At 40.7% G+C, this 13,487-nt stretch overlaps 1 protein-coding gene and 1 long non-coding RNA gene across 4 annotated transcripts; one reads left to right on the top strand and one right to left on the bottom strand.

The window, feature by feature from the left end:
• The first annotated feature begins 627 nt into the window (after positions 1-627).
• On the top strand, positions 628-1,743 carry LOC121761032 (zinc-finger homeodomain protein 2-like). Of its 3 annotated transcripts, none has more exons than XM_042156611.1 (2): positions 1,058-1,139; positions 1,187-1,743. In XM_042156611.1, exon 2 carries the CDS (start codon positions 1,188-1,190, stop codon positions 1,647-1,649), a length of 462 nt encoding a protein of 153 aa, XP_042012545.1. In that variant the 5' UTR covers positions 1,058-1,139; position 1,187; the 3' UTR covers positions 1,650-1,743. The 3 variants fall into 3 exon arrangements, with proteins under 3 accessions (XP_042012543.1, XP_042012545.1, XP_042012546.1); XM_042156612.1 differs by having other exon boundaries at positions 1,064-1,146; positions 1,194-1,743; XM_042156609.1 differs by having other exon boundaries at positions 628-1,743.
• Positions 1,744-8,896: 7,153 nt separating this feature from the next.
• Positions 8,897-10,720, bottom strand: LOC121762238. The gene is made up of 2 exons (XR_006042180.1): positions 9,381-10,720; positions 8,897-9,270 (listed from the first exon to the last, which is right to left on the bottom strand). It is a non-coding gene; the product is annotated as an uncharacterized LOC121762238 (long non-coding RNA).
• Positions 10,721-13,487: the final 2,767 nt, after the last annotated feature.

Genomic DNA, 13,487 nt, shown 5'->3' on the forward strand with positions numbered 1-13,487 from the left:
GGCCCGGCCGCAAGCGTTAACGATGCTTTTAGGGTGCCCCACTGCTAATGCTCTTAATACTTACACCCAATCATTCTCTTTTCAATTAACAATATTGACCAACAACTCCTAAAATCTCATGTCGACTAAGAAATGTGTAATTTTAGTCGGAATGGAGGGAGTAGAAAAAATGAAATGAGATATTTAGAGACTGTCCAAATATGACAATATGAGCTACTCCATCCGTCCCATTCAAGATAGTTACTTTTCCTTTTTTGTTTGTCTCAATCAAGATGACCACTTTCTAATTTTGAAATAATCTTTTCTCTCCTCTCTCCTCATTAAAATATTCAACAACCTTTTTCCTTTCTACTTTATTTTATCTAACAACACTTCCTAAAATCTCATGTTATTTAAGAATGTAGTCATCTTGAATGAGACGGAGATATTATTCAAAAGAGACGGAAGAGAGTTACGTTTTTATCATGCTATATATTTGAGAATTTAAAGTAAATTATTATCCTTATTAGTAGTAGAATTCTTGATTGAATAAGAAATCCTATTGGTATACGTGGGTGGGTAGAAAAATTGGGGTGGTGTGCAATAATGAAGGGTGGGATGGGACCCAGTGGCAGGGCGTGGGAGAGGACGAACATGACATTGTCGGTTGTTTTTTGTGTTCAGATCGATTGTTAATCTCATCATCAGTTGTTTCCCACTCATCTCTCTCTCTTCCCCACCTTAGCTTCATCACAAGCAACCAACCTGTCTCTTGTTGGATACTTAGTTGGCTGTTGGAACCACTGCAACACTCACTAGCTACTCAAATTCTTCCCAATTTTTCATTCCCCTCTTTCCCCTTTCTCTTCTTCACCCAAGCTTTAATAACCCTAGCTTAATTAGGTCTCTTTTCTCTCACTCAATTCCACTAATTAGGTCTTCCAATTAATGGACTTGGATGAGAGGGTTGTTGGGATTTGCACTACAAGTCTCAATAATGCTACTATCTTATTATTAGTTTAATTTTTAGTGGTTGAGATAATATTTAGGGTTTATCAAGAATGTCTTTACCTGGCGAAGACAAAGAAATGGTGCAATTAGGGTCCGACCCGCATTCTGGCGGATCCAAACTACCCATCTACCGCGAGTGCCTCAAGAACCATGCCGCAGCCGTCGGCGGCAACGTCACCGACGGCTGCGGCGAGTTCATGCCGAGCGGCGACGACGGCACACTCGAGGCTCTCAAGTGCGCCGCCTGCAGCTGCCACCGCAACTTCCACCGGAGGGAGCCCGTGGCGGTGCACCCGCTCCCGTCCCCCTCCATGAGCCAGCACCACCACTGGAGCCCCATGGTGCAGCCGGTGAAGATGGCCTTCGCTGCCGCCACGGACTCGTCGAGCGAGGAGCTCAACTTCCACGCGGCCGTGGCGGCGGCGCCACCCCCGCCGCAGTTCGCGACGAGGAAGAGGTTCAGGACCAAGTTCACGGCGGAGCAGAAGGAGAAGATGCTGGAGTTTGCGGAGAAGTTGGGGTGGCGAATCCCCAGAGAAGACGACACCTCGGTGCAGAGATTCTGTGCCGAGGTTGGCGTCAAGAGGCAGGTTTTCAAAGTATGGATGCATAATAACAAGACTTCTTCTTCTTCCAAAAAAATCCCCCAACAATTTTAGAACTTTTAATTCTTGTATTGTCACATTACTTATTTATTATTATCATCTTTAATCGAATACGGAGTACTACATTACGCTACTCCCTTTTGTGTTATTATGAGTTAAGAGAGTAAAGTAATGGAGAGTTTGTTGTTTCCAGTTTTAAGAACGTTTTATTTTTTAACATGATAATCTAAAAAGGAAAATATTTTATTTTTAATAGAATAGTTTAATAGAATAGAGAGAGTATTAGTTTAGATGATGAGCATCGTATTCTATGTTGATATAGGGAATATGCATGCTTCTTTCTTTCTATTCTATTTACATTCCTTCAATTTTATTTTATATGTTGATATAGGGAGTATGTTTCATGTTATGGTTGTTTGATTAATGGTTTGGCTAGAGTTGTGGTTTCAACTGATATTGCATTTAATTTACGTGTACTAACTCATTCATATTGATGATATATTTTAATATTTGTACATTTATGAATGCATAATTGGTCCATGTTTTTCCATAATAGAAAATTTTTGTAAATTTTAGTTTGTTTTTTTATAGATTTCTGTATGTATTTTTTGTGCTGTATACGATTCAGCAGTATTTAGTGCTGCAAAGTTTCCAAGAGAAGCAATAGAACTCGTGCTATGAAAAAGCAAGCGAGTTTTATAGTGAATAATGAATTTTCACATTTAATGCAATTGGACTGTGAAGATCTTTTATTATACTTTTCCGTCCTCTAAAATTTGTCACTTATTTCCATTTCTCTCTGTCCCTAAAAATTTGTCACCTTTCACTTTAATCATTTTTTGTAGTGAATCTCATATTCAACTAACTCATTCTTACTCACATTTTATTATAAAACTAATATATAAAATTAGGACTCACATGCCACTAACTTTTTTAGCTCACTTTCTACTACATTTTTTTAAACCCGTGCCGAGTCAAATGGTGACAAATTATGGGGGACAGAGGGGTTATTTTATTTTTGATGTTCTATGTTTTTGTGAAAACATATGAAGTTCCTCATTACAATGTGAATCAAGCTAACTAGCACAAGAAGTAAACCTTTTAACAATTTCACTTATGGACGCTTACTATGTGAATCAAGCTAGTGCATTGGGTTACGATTTAGCTCAGAGCATTAGCAATAGACGCCCTTCTCGGTGCCGAGCTACCGCCGTGCGGGACGGCGGTCGGGAAAGGTGCCATTGCTAACGCCGAGCTGTGGGGGAAGGGGAGAGGCCCCTGAGAGCACGGGCATGGCCGAGGAGCGCTCAGCTGTCGCTCGGCGCCTATTGCGCGCCAAACGACCGCTGTCCTTTTTTTTAATTATTTCAATCTATATATATACATTTTGTTGCAATTCATTTTATTCACGAACTCTAGAAGCAATGTGACCAGATAAAGGCCGTCCATCTACAAGAGCAATTTTCGCTCGAAGAACAACGGGCAGACCATGGACGATGTAAAAGAGTTGTCGTACCAGCAGTTCCCTGAGGCGGACAATTCGCATGTTTTAAGTATTGGGATGCCTATGTGGTCCTGAAAATTCTCCCAAATTCGAGTAGGGGATAGCTGCTGGCTTCCCGTAGCGGATGAGGCTAACTACAGCAGCCGCGGGGGATCCATCGACCTCAACGACAATGTCGATGAGGTGCCATCCCCAGTTTCCTGCTGTCGGTGTCTGATTGGCCAGAAAACGGTGATGCGGATGTCGAGAGGATCAGCCGGCAGGTCCGCGAAAGTCCAATCGAGAGCTCCCAGTTCGAAGAGTTGGCCACGGCCTCAAGATCCAAGCTACGAAGCACCTGTACGACGTCAACCCCAGATTCAAGAGAGAGTTGTTTCTCCCGATGAATCAGATGAAGCGCAACATTGGGATGCCAGTTGATGACGATGAGCAGGATGCTGAGGATGCCGATGGGGATGCCGTTGGGGATGGTGCGGAGGACCCTGATGAGTAAGCCAGTCCGCATGGTGAAGCTTCAAGAAGAAAGTTTTTTAATTTTATTTTATTAATGTATTCTGAAACTTTCTCCAATTTTTGTCCAATTAAGTTCGTATTTGTTAATTTGATAAAATGAATTAAATGGGAGGGTTGTGGGAAGGCTAGGGCATTGACTAGGCTGAGGGATGGACCTAATGATGTGGCAGGAGAAATTTGTGATTGGGTTGTGGCTGGGCTGTGGGAAGGGCATCGCTATTGCTAAGAGTATCCGCATCGGTGCTCTCTACGGAGGACTGCGTCCGTGCCGCTGGCGCGGTAACCCCCTGTCCACTATTGTGCTCTTGCCGCTGGCACGGCGCTGTTCGATGCATCGAGCAAGTCCGTGCTGCTGAGCAGGCGACGTGGCGTGTTTCTATTCGCCAACGGATTAGCCATTGGATTATCTTTTTTTTAATCAAAAATAATACCAAAAATTAAAAAAATATATATTTTCAGATTCCAAAAAATATAGTCGTTTTATTACCGTTTTTTGAATTTTTTTGATTTTTTTAAAAATATTTTAATCCCAAAATTATCTATAAATACACACATTCATCATCCATTTGTCACATCAAATTATCTCTTATTCATATTTTTTCATACAACTCATCTTCATCTTCCTCTCTCACTCAAACCCTCTATAAAAATTAAAAAATGGATTCCAATGATATCATTGCGGAAGCGGAGCGCGAAGAACAAGAATACTATGAACAATATCGTGCCGCCTATGAAGCCTATGTCGCAGCCGCTACCCCCGCCCCTCCTCGACCAACTAGATCAAATCGCCACTACATCCCTCGTGACCGGGAGGGAGCCCACGAAAGGCTTGTTGCCGACTATTTTTCCGACCAGCCGTGGTTTCCGGAAAATTACTTTTGGCACCGTTTTCGCATGTCAAACTGGTTGTTTATACATATTGTCAACACATTGTCCGCCCATGTTGAATACTTTCAATCACGTAGAGACACAACCAGTCGACAAAGTCTCTCGGCATTGCAGAAGTGTACTTGTGCCCTCCGACAACTTGCTACTGGGCAAACGGCTGACCTCTTCGATGAGTATTTGCATGTGGGCGAGTCAACTGGAAACCTATGCCTCAAAAATTTTTGTGACGCCGTTCGTTCTGCTTTCGGTGAGGAATTCCTTTGGGCACCCTCCACCGAAGATTGACAACGGTTGCTTCATCTTCACGAAACAGTCCACGGTTTTCCCGGTATGATTGCCAGTATTGACTGCATGCATTGGAAGTGGATGAATTGCCCGAATACTTGAAGGGGGCAACACTAAGAGGCCACAAAGGCGGCGGCCCAACGCTTATCCTTGAAGCGGTCACTGACTACCGCCTATGGATTTGACATGCATATTTCGGTGTTCCCGGATCCAACAACGACTTGAACATGCTCTATTCTTCACCACTCTTCAATGACGCTTTGAATAGTGTAGCACCGGTGATCGACTTCACTGTCAACGGAACTCCATACCACATGGGTTACTATCTCGCCGATGGTATCTACCCAAGCTGGTTGACTTTCGTGAAGACGTTCAGCAATCCGCAAGACCCGAGACATGTTCTTTTTTCACAGGGCTCAAGAGTCTGCTCGGAAAGACGTCGAAAGAGCTTTTGGGGTCCTTCAAGGCCGATTCAACATTGTGAAGGCCCCGTCTCGGCTATGGTACGTTAAGAATATCGCCGACATCATGTACACATGTATTATCTTGCACAACATGATTATAGCTGACAAAGGACCGAAGGCGACTAACTTTTACGACGAGGATGAAGCCGGAAGCTCAACCGCGAGGTCTCCCCCACGCTGAGGTGTGCATACGACGGTGCGCAAGAGGATCGAAACAAGACACACAATGCGCGATACCAAAATCCACATTGAGCTACAAGAAGACCTAATCAAACACATTTGGGTGAAATTCGGCCACTAGTAGTGGATTTTTTTAATTTTATGAATTTAATTATGTAATTTTTAATTTTTAGGATTTTAATTATGTAATTTTAAATTTTTAGGACTTTAATTATGTATTTTTTAATTTTTTTAATAATTTGTAATAGTATTTCGGGTCTTTTTAATGCATTTTAATATTGTGGAAATATTTTTGTTTAAATTGAATAATAGAATGGTGGGACACTTAAGCATGTCCTTGCGGAAGAGCATGGATGTGGGTGTTGTGCTCTGGGGAAGAGCAAGGAGTAAAAAATGAATAAAAGTGGGTCCGGACCCACTTCCATGCTCTTTCCAAAGAGCATGGATGGGGATGCTCTAATGCTCTTAGCTTGCTGGTTGATAAGGGTATGACTTTATCACGTTAGAAATTTCAAACAATGCATATTGAAATCTAGCATGTGAGAGCTTGGTATCAATGTGCAAAAGTTTCAAACAATGCATATTGAAATCTAGCATGTGAGAGCTTGGTATCAATGTGCTAAAGTTTCAAACAATGCATATTGAAATCTAGCATGTGAGAGCTTGGTATCAATGTGCTAAAGTTTGGTACGTACGATTTGAATTTTCCAACCTCGTCTACTAAAGTCTAGCACGTCGGGTCTTGGTATGCTCGCCCAACTGTGTCATGTGTGCTTTAAATTTTCCAAATTCGTATTGCACATACCAATGTCGAGCGTTATGGGCCTTGGATTTGAACCCTAATAAACACGGAATTTTAATGTTTCCAAGGTTTAGATTTTACTCATTTTGAATGTATAACATGTGAATTATGATTTTATATTGAATACTCCCAAAGTCCTTTAAAAATAGAACAATTTCCATTTTGGGATGTCCCTTAAAAATAGACCAGTTCAATTTAAGGAAATTTTTTTCTTTCAAATGAGGTGTGTCCCATTTTCCACTAACAATACTCCAATCACTTTTTTTCTATATCTCTCTTACTTTACCAATTGTTTTAAAACTCGTGCCGTTTCAAATGTTTCTATTTTTTAGGGACGGAGCGAGTATATTATACTCCCTCCGTTCCACTTAAGATAAGACACTTTCCTTTTTAGTTTGTCCCAAATACGATGGCACATTTCTATTTTTGGAAACTTTCTTTCTCTAATTATACATCAACCAATTGTTCTCTTTACAATTAAATATTGAACTCTCTTTCTCTATCCATTTAATACTCACACATACATTTTCTCTCTTCAATTAAACACATTAAACAACAACTCTTAAAATCTCGTGTCGACTAAGAAATGTATCATCTTAGCCGGGACGGAGGGAGTACTAGTATTTTGACGTGTTTGTAGAGTATTTATAGAATAAGACTTAGAAAAGCGTGTTAAAATGTAAGAGACAACATTTGGAGCCACTGGAGCAACTGAAAGGTCCGTTGACATCAACTCAATGGTTGACCACACACCAGTCGAGCCTCGTGGTAGGGATAGTATACTAAAAACATGTTTCGAGTGGGCATAATGCTTACACAAGTCTCGTAAGTGTATAAGGTAACTCTAGATACACTTCTAACCCAAGGTAGAGAAAGTAATATTATCACAATAGGTTTGTCATATTATTATATGTCGGAAAACATAGATAAAACAATTGAGGCTAAGGGTTTACTCGGTACACGAAATTGAATTATAATACAATTTCAAATCCTTGGTTCGGTATAAATAATATATAGAATTGAATTTGAAGGAATTGATATGAAGTGTGTGTATGAGTATGCAGTGTGTGAAGTGTGTGTGTGAAGGTGCCTAATTTTACAACTATTTGGAATTCAAATTATCTACTTATGACATGGAATTCTAGTTTTGGAATTAGGAGGAATTAGAATTGTAATTCAATTCCAAATCCGCGTATTTTGTAATACAAAACATTGGATTTGGAATTGAAAGCTCCAATTCCAATTCCACAGGTACAATTCCATGATAAGCAACAAAACCTAAGGCTTTTGTATTATAGGCTGAATAATTGAAAATTCATTACGATACGTGACTCCGCCAGTCCTTTGCTAAACAGATCCAATTCCATGATAAGGAACAAAGTCTAAGGCTTTTGTATTATAGGCTGAGTAGATGAACAATTCATTACAGTAGGTGACTCCGCCAGTCCTTTGCTAAAGAAAAAACTATAAGGATCCATGGGATTGAGATCCATATTAACTACCCATGATATGCACAATTGTGATTGATCTATAATTAAGCCAACAAAACAAGGATAAGGTGGATCTAGCCACAAAATCTAGATCCAAAATGAGTTGATGGAAGATTAGAGAGTGAAGAAGTGTATGTGATGAGTAATGAAGCTTGGGACATGAAGACCTCAACCAAAACAATGGAAGCAACCATAGGCAACTTTTACCATGTTATATCATTCTATCGCTCCACTACTCCATGGATACACAAGCCATGGATGCATACTATACTTGATCAAATCTATGCAAGCAACTTATAGAGTAGGAACTGAATAAATCTAACAACGAAGATGCTCGTGAAGGAGTCTTTTAACATTCAACATTCATCAAATTAAGTTTTGAAATGCCACAAAATAGTATTTATTGGTAGGGGGACTTAATTCCCAAGAAAAGGACCCCACATTATTGAAATTTAGATAATACAATACTAACGCTCAATCGGGCATTCCTGATATGGTCAATCTCCCGACTCGAGCGAATTCTCTCGAATAGCTATGAGAACTCCCGATTGGGCATTTCTACAGCCCGACCAATGCAAACTCTCTGTCTCGTCCCTTTTCCTTGCCTGATTGTTCGATGGTGGAAATATGGGAGCGCCGACCGGGAGTTCTTCCTGCCTCACTTTCTAGCCTTTATGCGACTTGGAGCGTCATCTTCGCGGCAAGGAAGACACTTTTTGCAAACATCTCGCCATGGCTCTCGTAATGGGCCTCCCATACACCTTCAATGAGGTATGCTCCTCGGGTTCGATTCCCTTGGTCATATCATCCTCCCCTTTTTGGAAATGATTTGTCCTCAAATCCGGATCATCCCCTACAAAGTCAAAAGGTCTCAAGTCAGATACGTTGAAAGTACAACTCAATACTGAGATCAAGTTAGTGATCATCATGTCGTGTTGAGATTCTAGAATGAAGTCAACGGCTCACTGTCATCAACTCAATGGTCCGTTGAAATGGTGCTGTAATGACCACGATTTTTGTTTACCTTAACCTTATTAAATGAATATCGAACCATGAAGCGAATGCCTATTCCTAATTACTTTAAGTACGATAATTATACAATCTCTATGTTCGATTTTTGCATGATTAATGACTAACATAGACCTGGAATTTAAAGGAACAAGCAAGGTCCGAAATAGAATGAATATGCACTCGTTAATTCCTTAAATAAATGAAGTACAACGTAAATATTCCGAGCTAAGTTCTAGCTTACAAAAAAATAAATAATAACAAAAATAAAGGAAAAATAATACATGAGAAGGTCAAGATGAACATGTCTTGAACTTTATTTCCGAACTAAAGTGTTCTACTACACTTGTAAAAAAAAAGAAGAGAACTTGAATGCTATTACAAAGAGTATTCAAATATTGGCCAAGAGCTTAAGAAATCAAGTGCCATGTAGCTTGCACTTGTGGGCTTTCTCCTTATGCCCAAACCCTCGGTCTGGTCTTTGGTAGGAACTAGCGAACCTATGGCCGGTCTTCTTCCCAGCTCGGTGAACAAATCAGCCCTGCAACATAGAGGAAAAGACGGAATTAAGTAACCAAATTTGAGGTAGAAGATTAGCTATTCCTAAGTAAAGAGAGGGAGCATCAAACTTTCCCAAAGGAGATCAAGTACCTTGCCAAAAGCCAAAAGAGGCAGTGTAACAGCTACTCTTGCACTCTCAGCCTGAACCGAAGGCTGCCATGAGACAATTCAGCCTGCAACAGCCTGCAGAGCACAGCCAAACAACCACTACACCCTTGTTGTGCACCTGCAAAAATCACCATCAAGGACTTGCAGTTAAAGTGGCTGCAATGACCCAGAGAAGAGTACCTGCTGCAGAAGGAAACAAAACATGCAACAATCCACATTAATGCTTCACTAGTACACGATTTCGGCTATAAAAACCCTCCCCACAGCCCACACTACCTACGAACGCTCCCACACTTTTTAGAACTTCTCCAGCAACATAACAAGCTAAGGAGTAAGAGAGCTGAGGTCTAGGAGCCTTTGCAAACCAGCCGCAGTTTTCAGGTAACCATACTACAACTTAACATCATATAGAGGCACCACGGTTTAGGAACCTCAACTAGCATGCTAAATCTCAAGTAAATCAGTAGAAAAGAAAAAGACACCAAGCATGAAGCAATTTGGAGCTATTACATGATGAAAACTGAGGAACAAAACGCTACTGCCCTCCACTTAAACCCGGCAGCTTAGGAGTACTCAACTCTCAGAACATAGGAACTCATCATGTGTACATATAGGTTCCCTTCCAATAGTGCCAACGATTATTTCAATCAGTAGAATAGGAGCTGATAACCCTAAGCCTAAAATCCAAATTTGTTCTAGCTGCCACAAGCTCAACACCTCAATACCAATCAAAATTTGCAAATAACGAAGGAAGTTATGATGGGCTAGAGAGGGCTTAGCTTTAGTCGGGGAACAGCGAAAGTGAGAGGGCGGCGCCTCGAGCTTCGTCGAACAGCAGCTGAGGCAGAGACCTCGTAAGAGGACGACGAGCCTTGCTGGACTTCGGTAATGGTGCGCGAACGCCGGGAGGGAACGACGGCGGCAAATTACGGGACAGCAGCGGCTGCTTCACCACGCCGGGAAGCGGCGAGACCTCAGCCGTGCGGCACTGTCGGACGGCGACGACGAGTTCCGAACGAACGGTGGTTTCGCCGGAGAAGGGAAGGGCGACGGCGCTCGAATGCGGGAAGCCGCCTACCTAGGGTTCGTTTTCCCTCAATTGGTGATGTAACTGTTCGGTTCAGAAGAGAAGGAGGCGAGAGGAGGAGAACGGAGGGAAGTAGAGAGGGAGGCGTGGGTGAACAGTGGTGCATGGCGGCGTACATCGGTGGCTCCACCGAGAGGAAGGAGGGAGAGAAGGCGGCTAGGGTTTTGGAGATTTGGGGGAGAAATGTAAAGTGAGGAGGGAGTAGGCCGACGTTGGTGAAGGGAGTATAGTTTTAGAGGGGGCCATCTTTTTTTGATTGAGCTGGGCCACAGAAATTAATTAAATTGGGCCTGTTTTTATTAAAATGGATGAGCCGTTCAAATTAAATTCTTAAAATCATGGGACCTCCTAGTCTTCTTTTGCCCGATTGAATAATGGATGGACCGCTAATTTAATTTCACGATGATGGGTGTAATTCACGGATTTTAATTTAATGCTCGAATAATTGATGTAGGAAATGGTACGCTAATTAATTCCACAATGATGAATAGACCCCGGTTTTATTTTATTACTGGAATAAATTGCATAGGGAAAAATGCTCTCTTGCTAATCGAATAATTTTGTAAACCTCCTCATTAATTAAATCTCTCAATTTAATTAATGCTCAAGGACTCTTCTATGAAACGAGAAAAAGAATAAAATGACCATGCACTTAGGATGCGTTCACGTTAAGTCTTTCGACTTCTTTAAGCCTAAGTTAAGTATACTTTATTTTTTTTCCTAAAGGGGCGTCATCGCATGTTGAGTAAGACCGAGTCAAGGAACTTTCGGTTACGGAATTACGTTTTGAGGTGGGAATTCTTTTCAAAATGTGATGTTGTATGAAAATGTGAATATGTTTTGAATATATTGTCATGCCATGATTTGTTTTACGATTACCTATCTGCTTGGCTATGCCAATCATGTAAAATCGAATTCGGGTCCCAGTAGGGCAGCAAACCTTAGTCGGACTAGTGTACACATATGGGAACCGTGTGCTAGCTTTCGAGTTGGCCGGTCCAGTGACTGTCGTGGAATGTGGCCACATTTCGGTTCACATACGTTCAGATATGGTATCTATGATTATGTGATTGCACAATCAACTTTATGAAAATAAAGAAAATTTAGTGATTTGGGCCTTTTAAATTAAAATCCCGTGTTCACTCAACGGTGGCTGACAAATTTAAATGATACTTATATTTTGGCAATATGTCCACTAAGTATATTAAAGTACTCAGCCATGCATGTGTACGAGGAGACGAAGGTGTTGAGAAATGATTATTAATAAGTAGCAATATGTAGCCCAAAGTAGTGTGTCTTCATACATGCTACTTTGTCTTGGACTCTTCCACTGCAATATGACTATGTGCTAGTAATTATGAACCCAGTTATTATACTCTGATTTTATTTTGACTATGTACCATCTTCACCTTCAGAATTAATGTTTTTGAGCTTGGCTTATCCCTTAAGTTGATCTTTTTATTTGAGACTATTTTAGTAACGTTATAGTTGCGCTCACTATCACTAGGTAGTTGTGGTCGTGACAGAGTGGTATCAGAGCACCATTCTGTCGCTCTAGACCCAAGAACCTTCTTTTAAGCCTTAGTCGAGAATAAAAGTACTAGACTAGAATATGACTAAAATGTTAAACTTAAAGGAGCTCAACACCTCGACTCGTCACGTTCAACCGCAACAATGAGGTAAGAAGAAGTTTACGAGAAAACAAACAACTGTTTATGAAAGGTTTGATTAATGACAGATTATCTTGTTATGAAATTTTTTTTGAAAAATGCAAGGTTTTCAAGGAAAAAAAATGTAGACGTCATTTCTCCATACTGCCTGTGAAATTTCAAGCATAAGAGGTCTTTGAAAAAAATGTTAAAGTATTATGAATTGCGCATGTTCGATTATGCGGAGTATGATGATAGCTTAAGGAAGTTTTTAGAAAGTTACGGAATGACTAATGCATGCGAACATAGGATGCCTAAGAAGTATGTTAGGCTGGACGCTCTTGAACAGTATTGTAAGTTGATGACTTCCTTACCGCTCTTCTAAGCGATAAAACGAACGAGAACATGCAAGTTAGGGAAAACCCCTAATTTTGTTTTAGATACAAGGAAATGTTGATGAATGGGTCTGAAAGCGGACCACGCCTTCTCCTCTACCTTATGTCTTGTCGAAATCACGATTTATGATGTGGTATTATGGAACAATACCAAATGTATAATAATGAGCCTTATGAATGAACCCATCTATTCTTAGATGGTAACGATCACACGAGAGCCAAGAAGCTATCTACGACACATGGGCGTCTCTTGGACGTTTTAATGATGCGAACAATATGAAGTTCCCAAGGTCTTTATGATAACCAAGTCATAACCGCATGAGTGCACCCTTAATCCTGTAAGGGAGGTGTATCCCTACACGGATGGAGGTCATACCCACGATCTAATTAAGTGACTTAATCTTGCGTAACATGTCAAAAATGGCTACGCGACCCAGAAACAATCCTTATAGCACGTTGTGAAGCACGATGGAGAATGCAATGCTTTACGAGAATCAACGTTCTAAATTATCGAGAACAATATGAAAGTATGATCTTCAACTGCAGTTATTAGTTTTAACAGCACGAGGAATCCCATCTTGGAATGCATGTTTTCCTAGAACGCATTTATCATGTCCGAGCTCCACAAAGACAAACAAAAAAGTGTCACATAACCAGAACCGATGATTATGATCAATAGTACTTACTTGGATTCCCACAACTTTCTCTCTAAGAATCCTCCTAAACGACAGTACCCCTCGTCTATTTCAGACTTTAGATTGACTCACATTTTTGCAAGTAACACGTCAGTATTCCTTTTTCTATGCAAGTTCTGACTCACTTCTAGTTTATTGACTGCAGTCCTTTGAGTCATCGTTCATAAAGAGTAATTATTTGACTTTGTAAGCTCCGATCATAAACCTTCAATTCTAAAGTGGCTCGCATCTATGACCTTCAGGATAATCTCATTCCTCGCACG

This window comes from Salvia splendens, chromosome 13 (assembly GCF_004379255.2).
Source record: "Salvia splendens isolate huo1 chromosome 13, SspV2, whole genome shotgun sequence".
In the NCBI taxonomy this organism is placed as follows: Eukaryota; Viridiplantae; Streptophyta; class Magnoliopsida; order Lamiales; family Lamiaceae; genus Salvia; species Salvia splendens.

Excerpts from the sequence above, each read along its gene's own strand:
- LOC121761032 (XM_042156609.1), top strand. The coding sequence starts at position 1,041 with ATGTCTTTACCTGGCGAAGACAAAGAAATGGTGCAATTAGGGTCCGAC.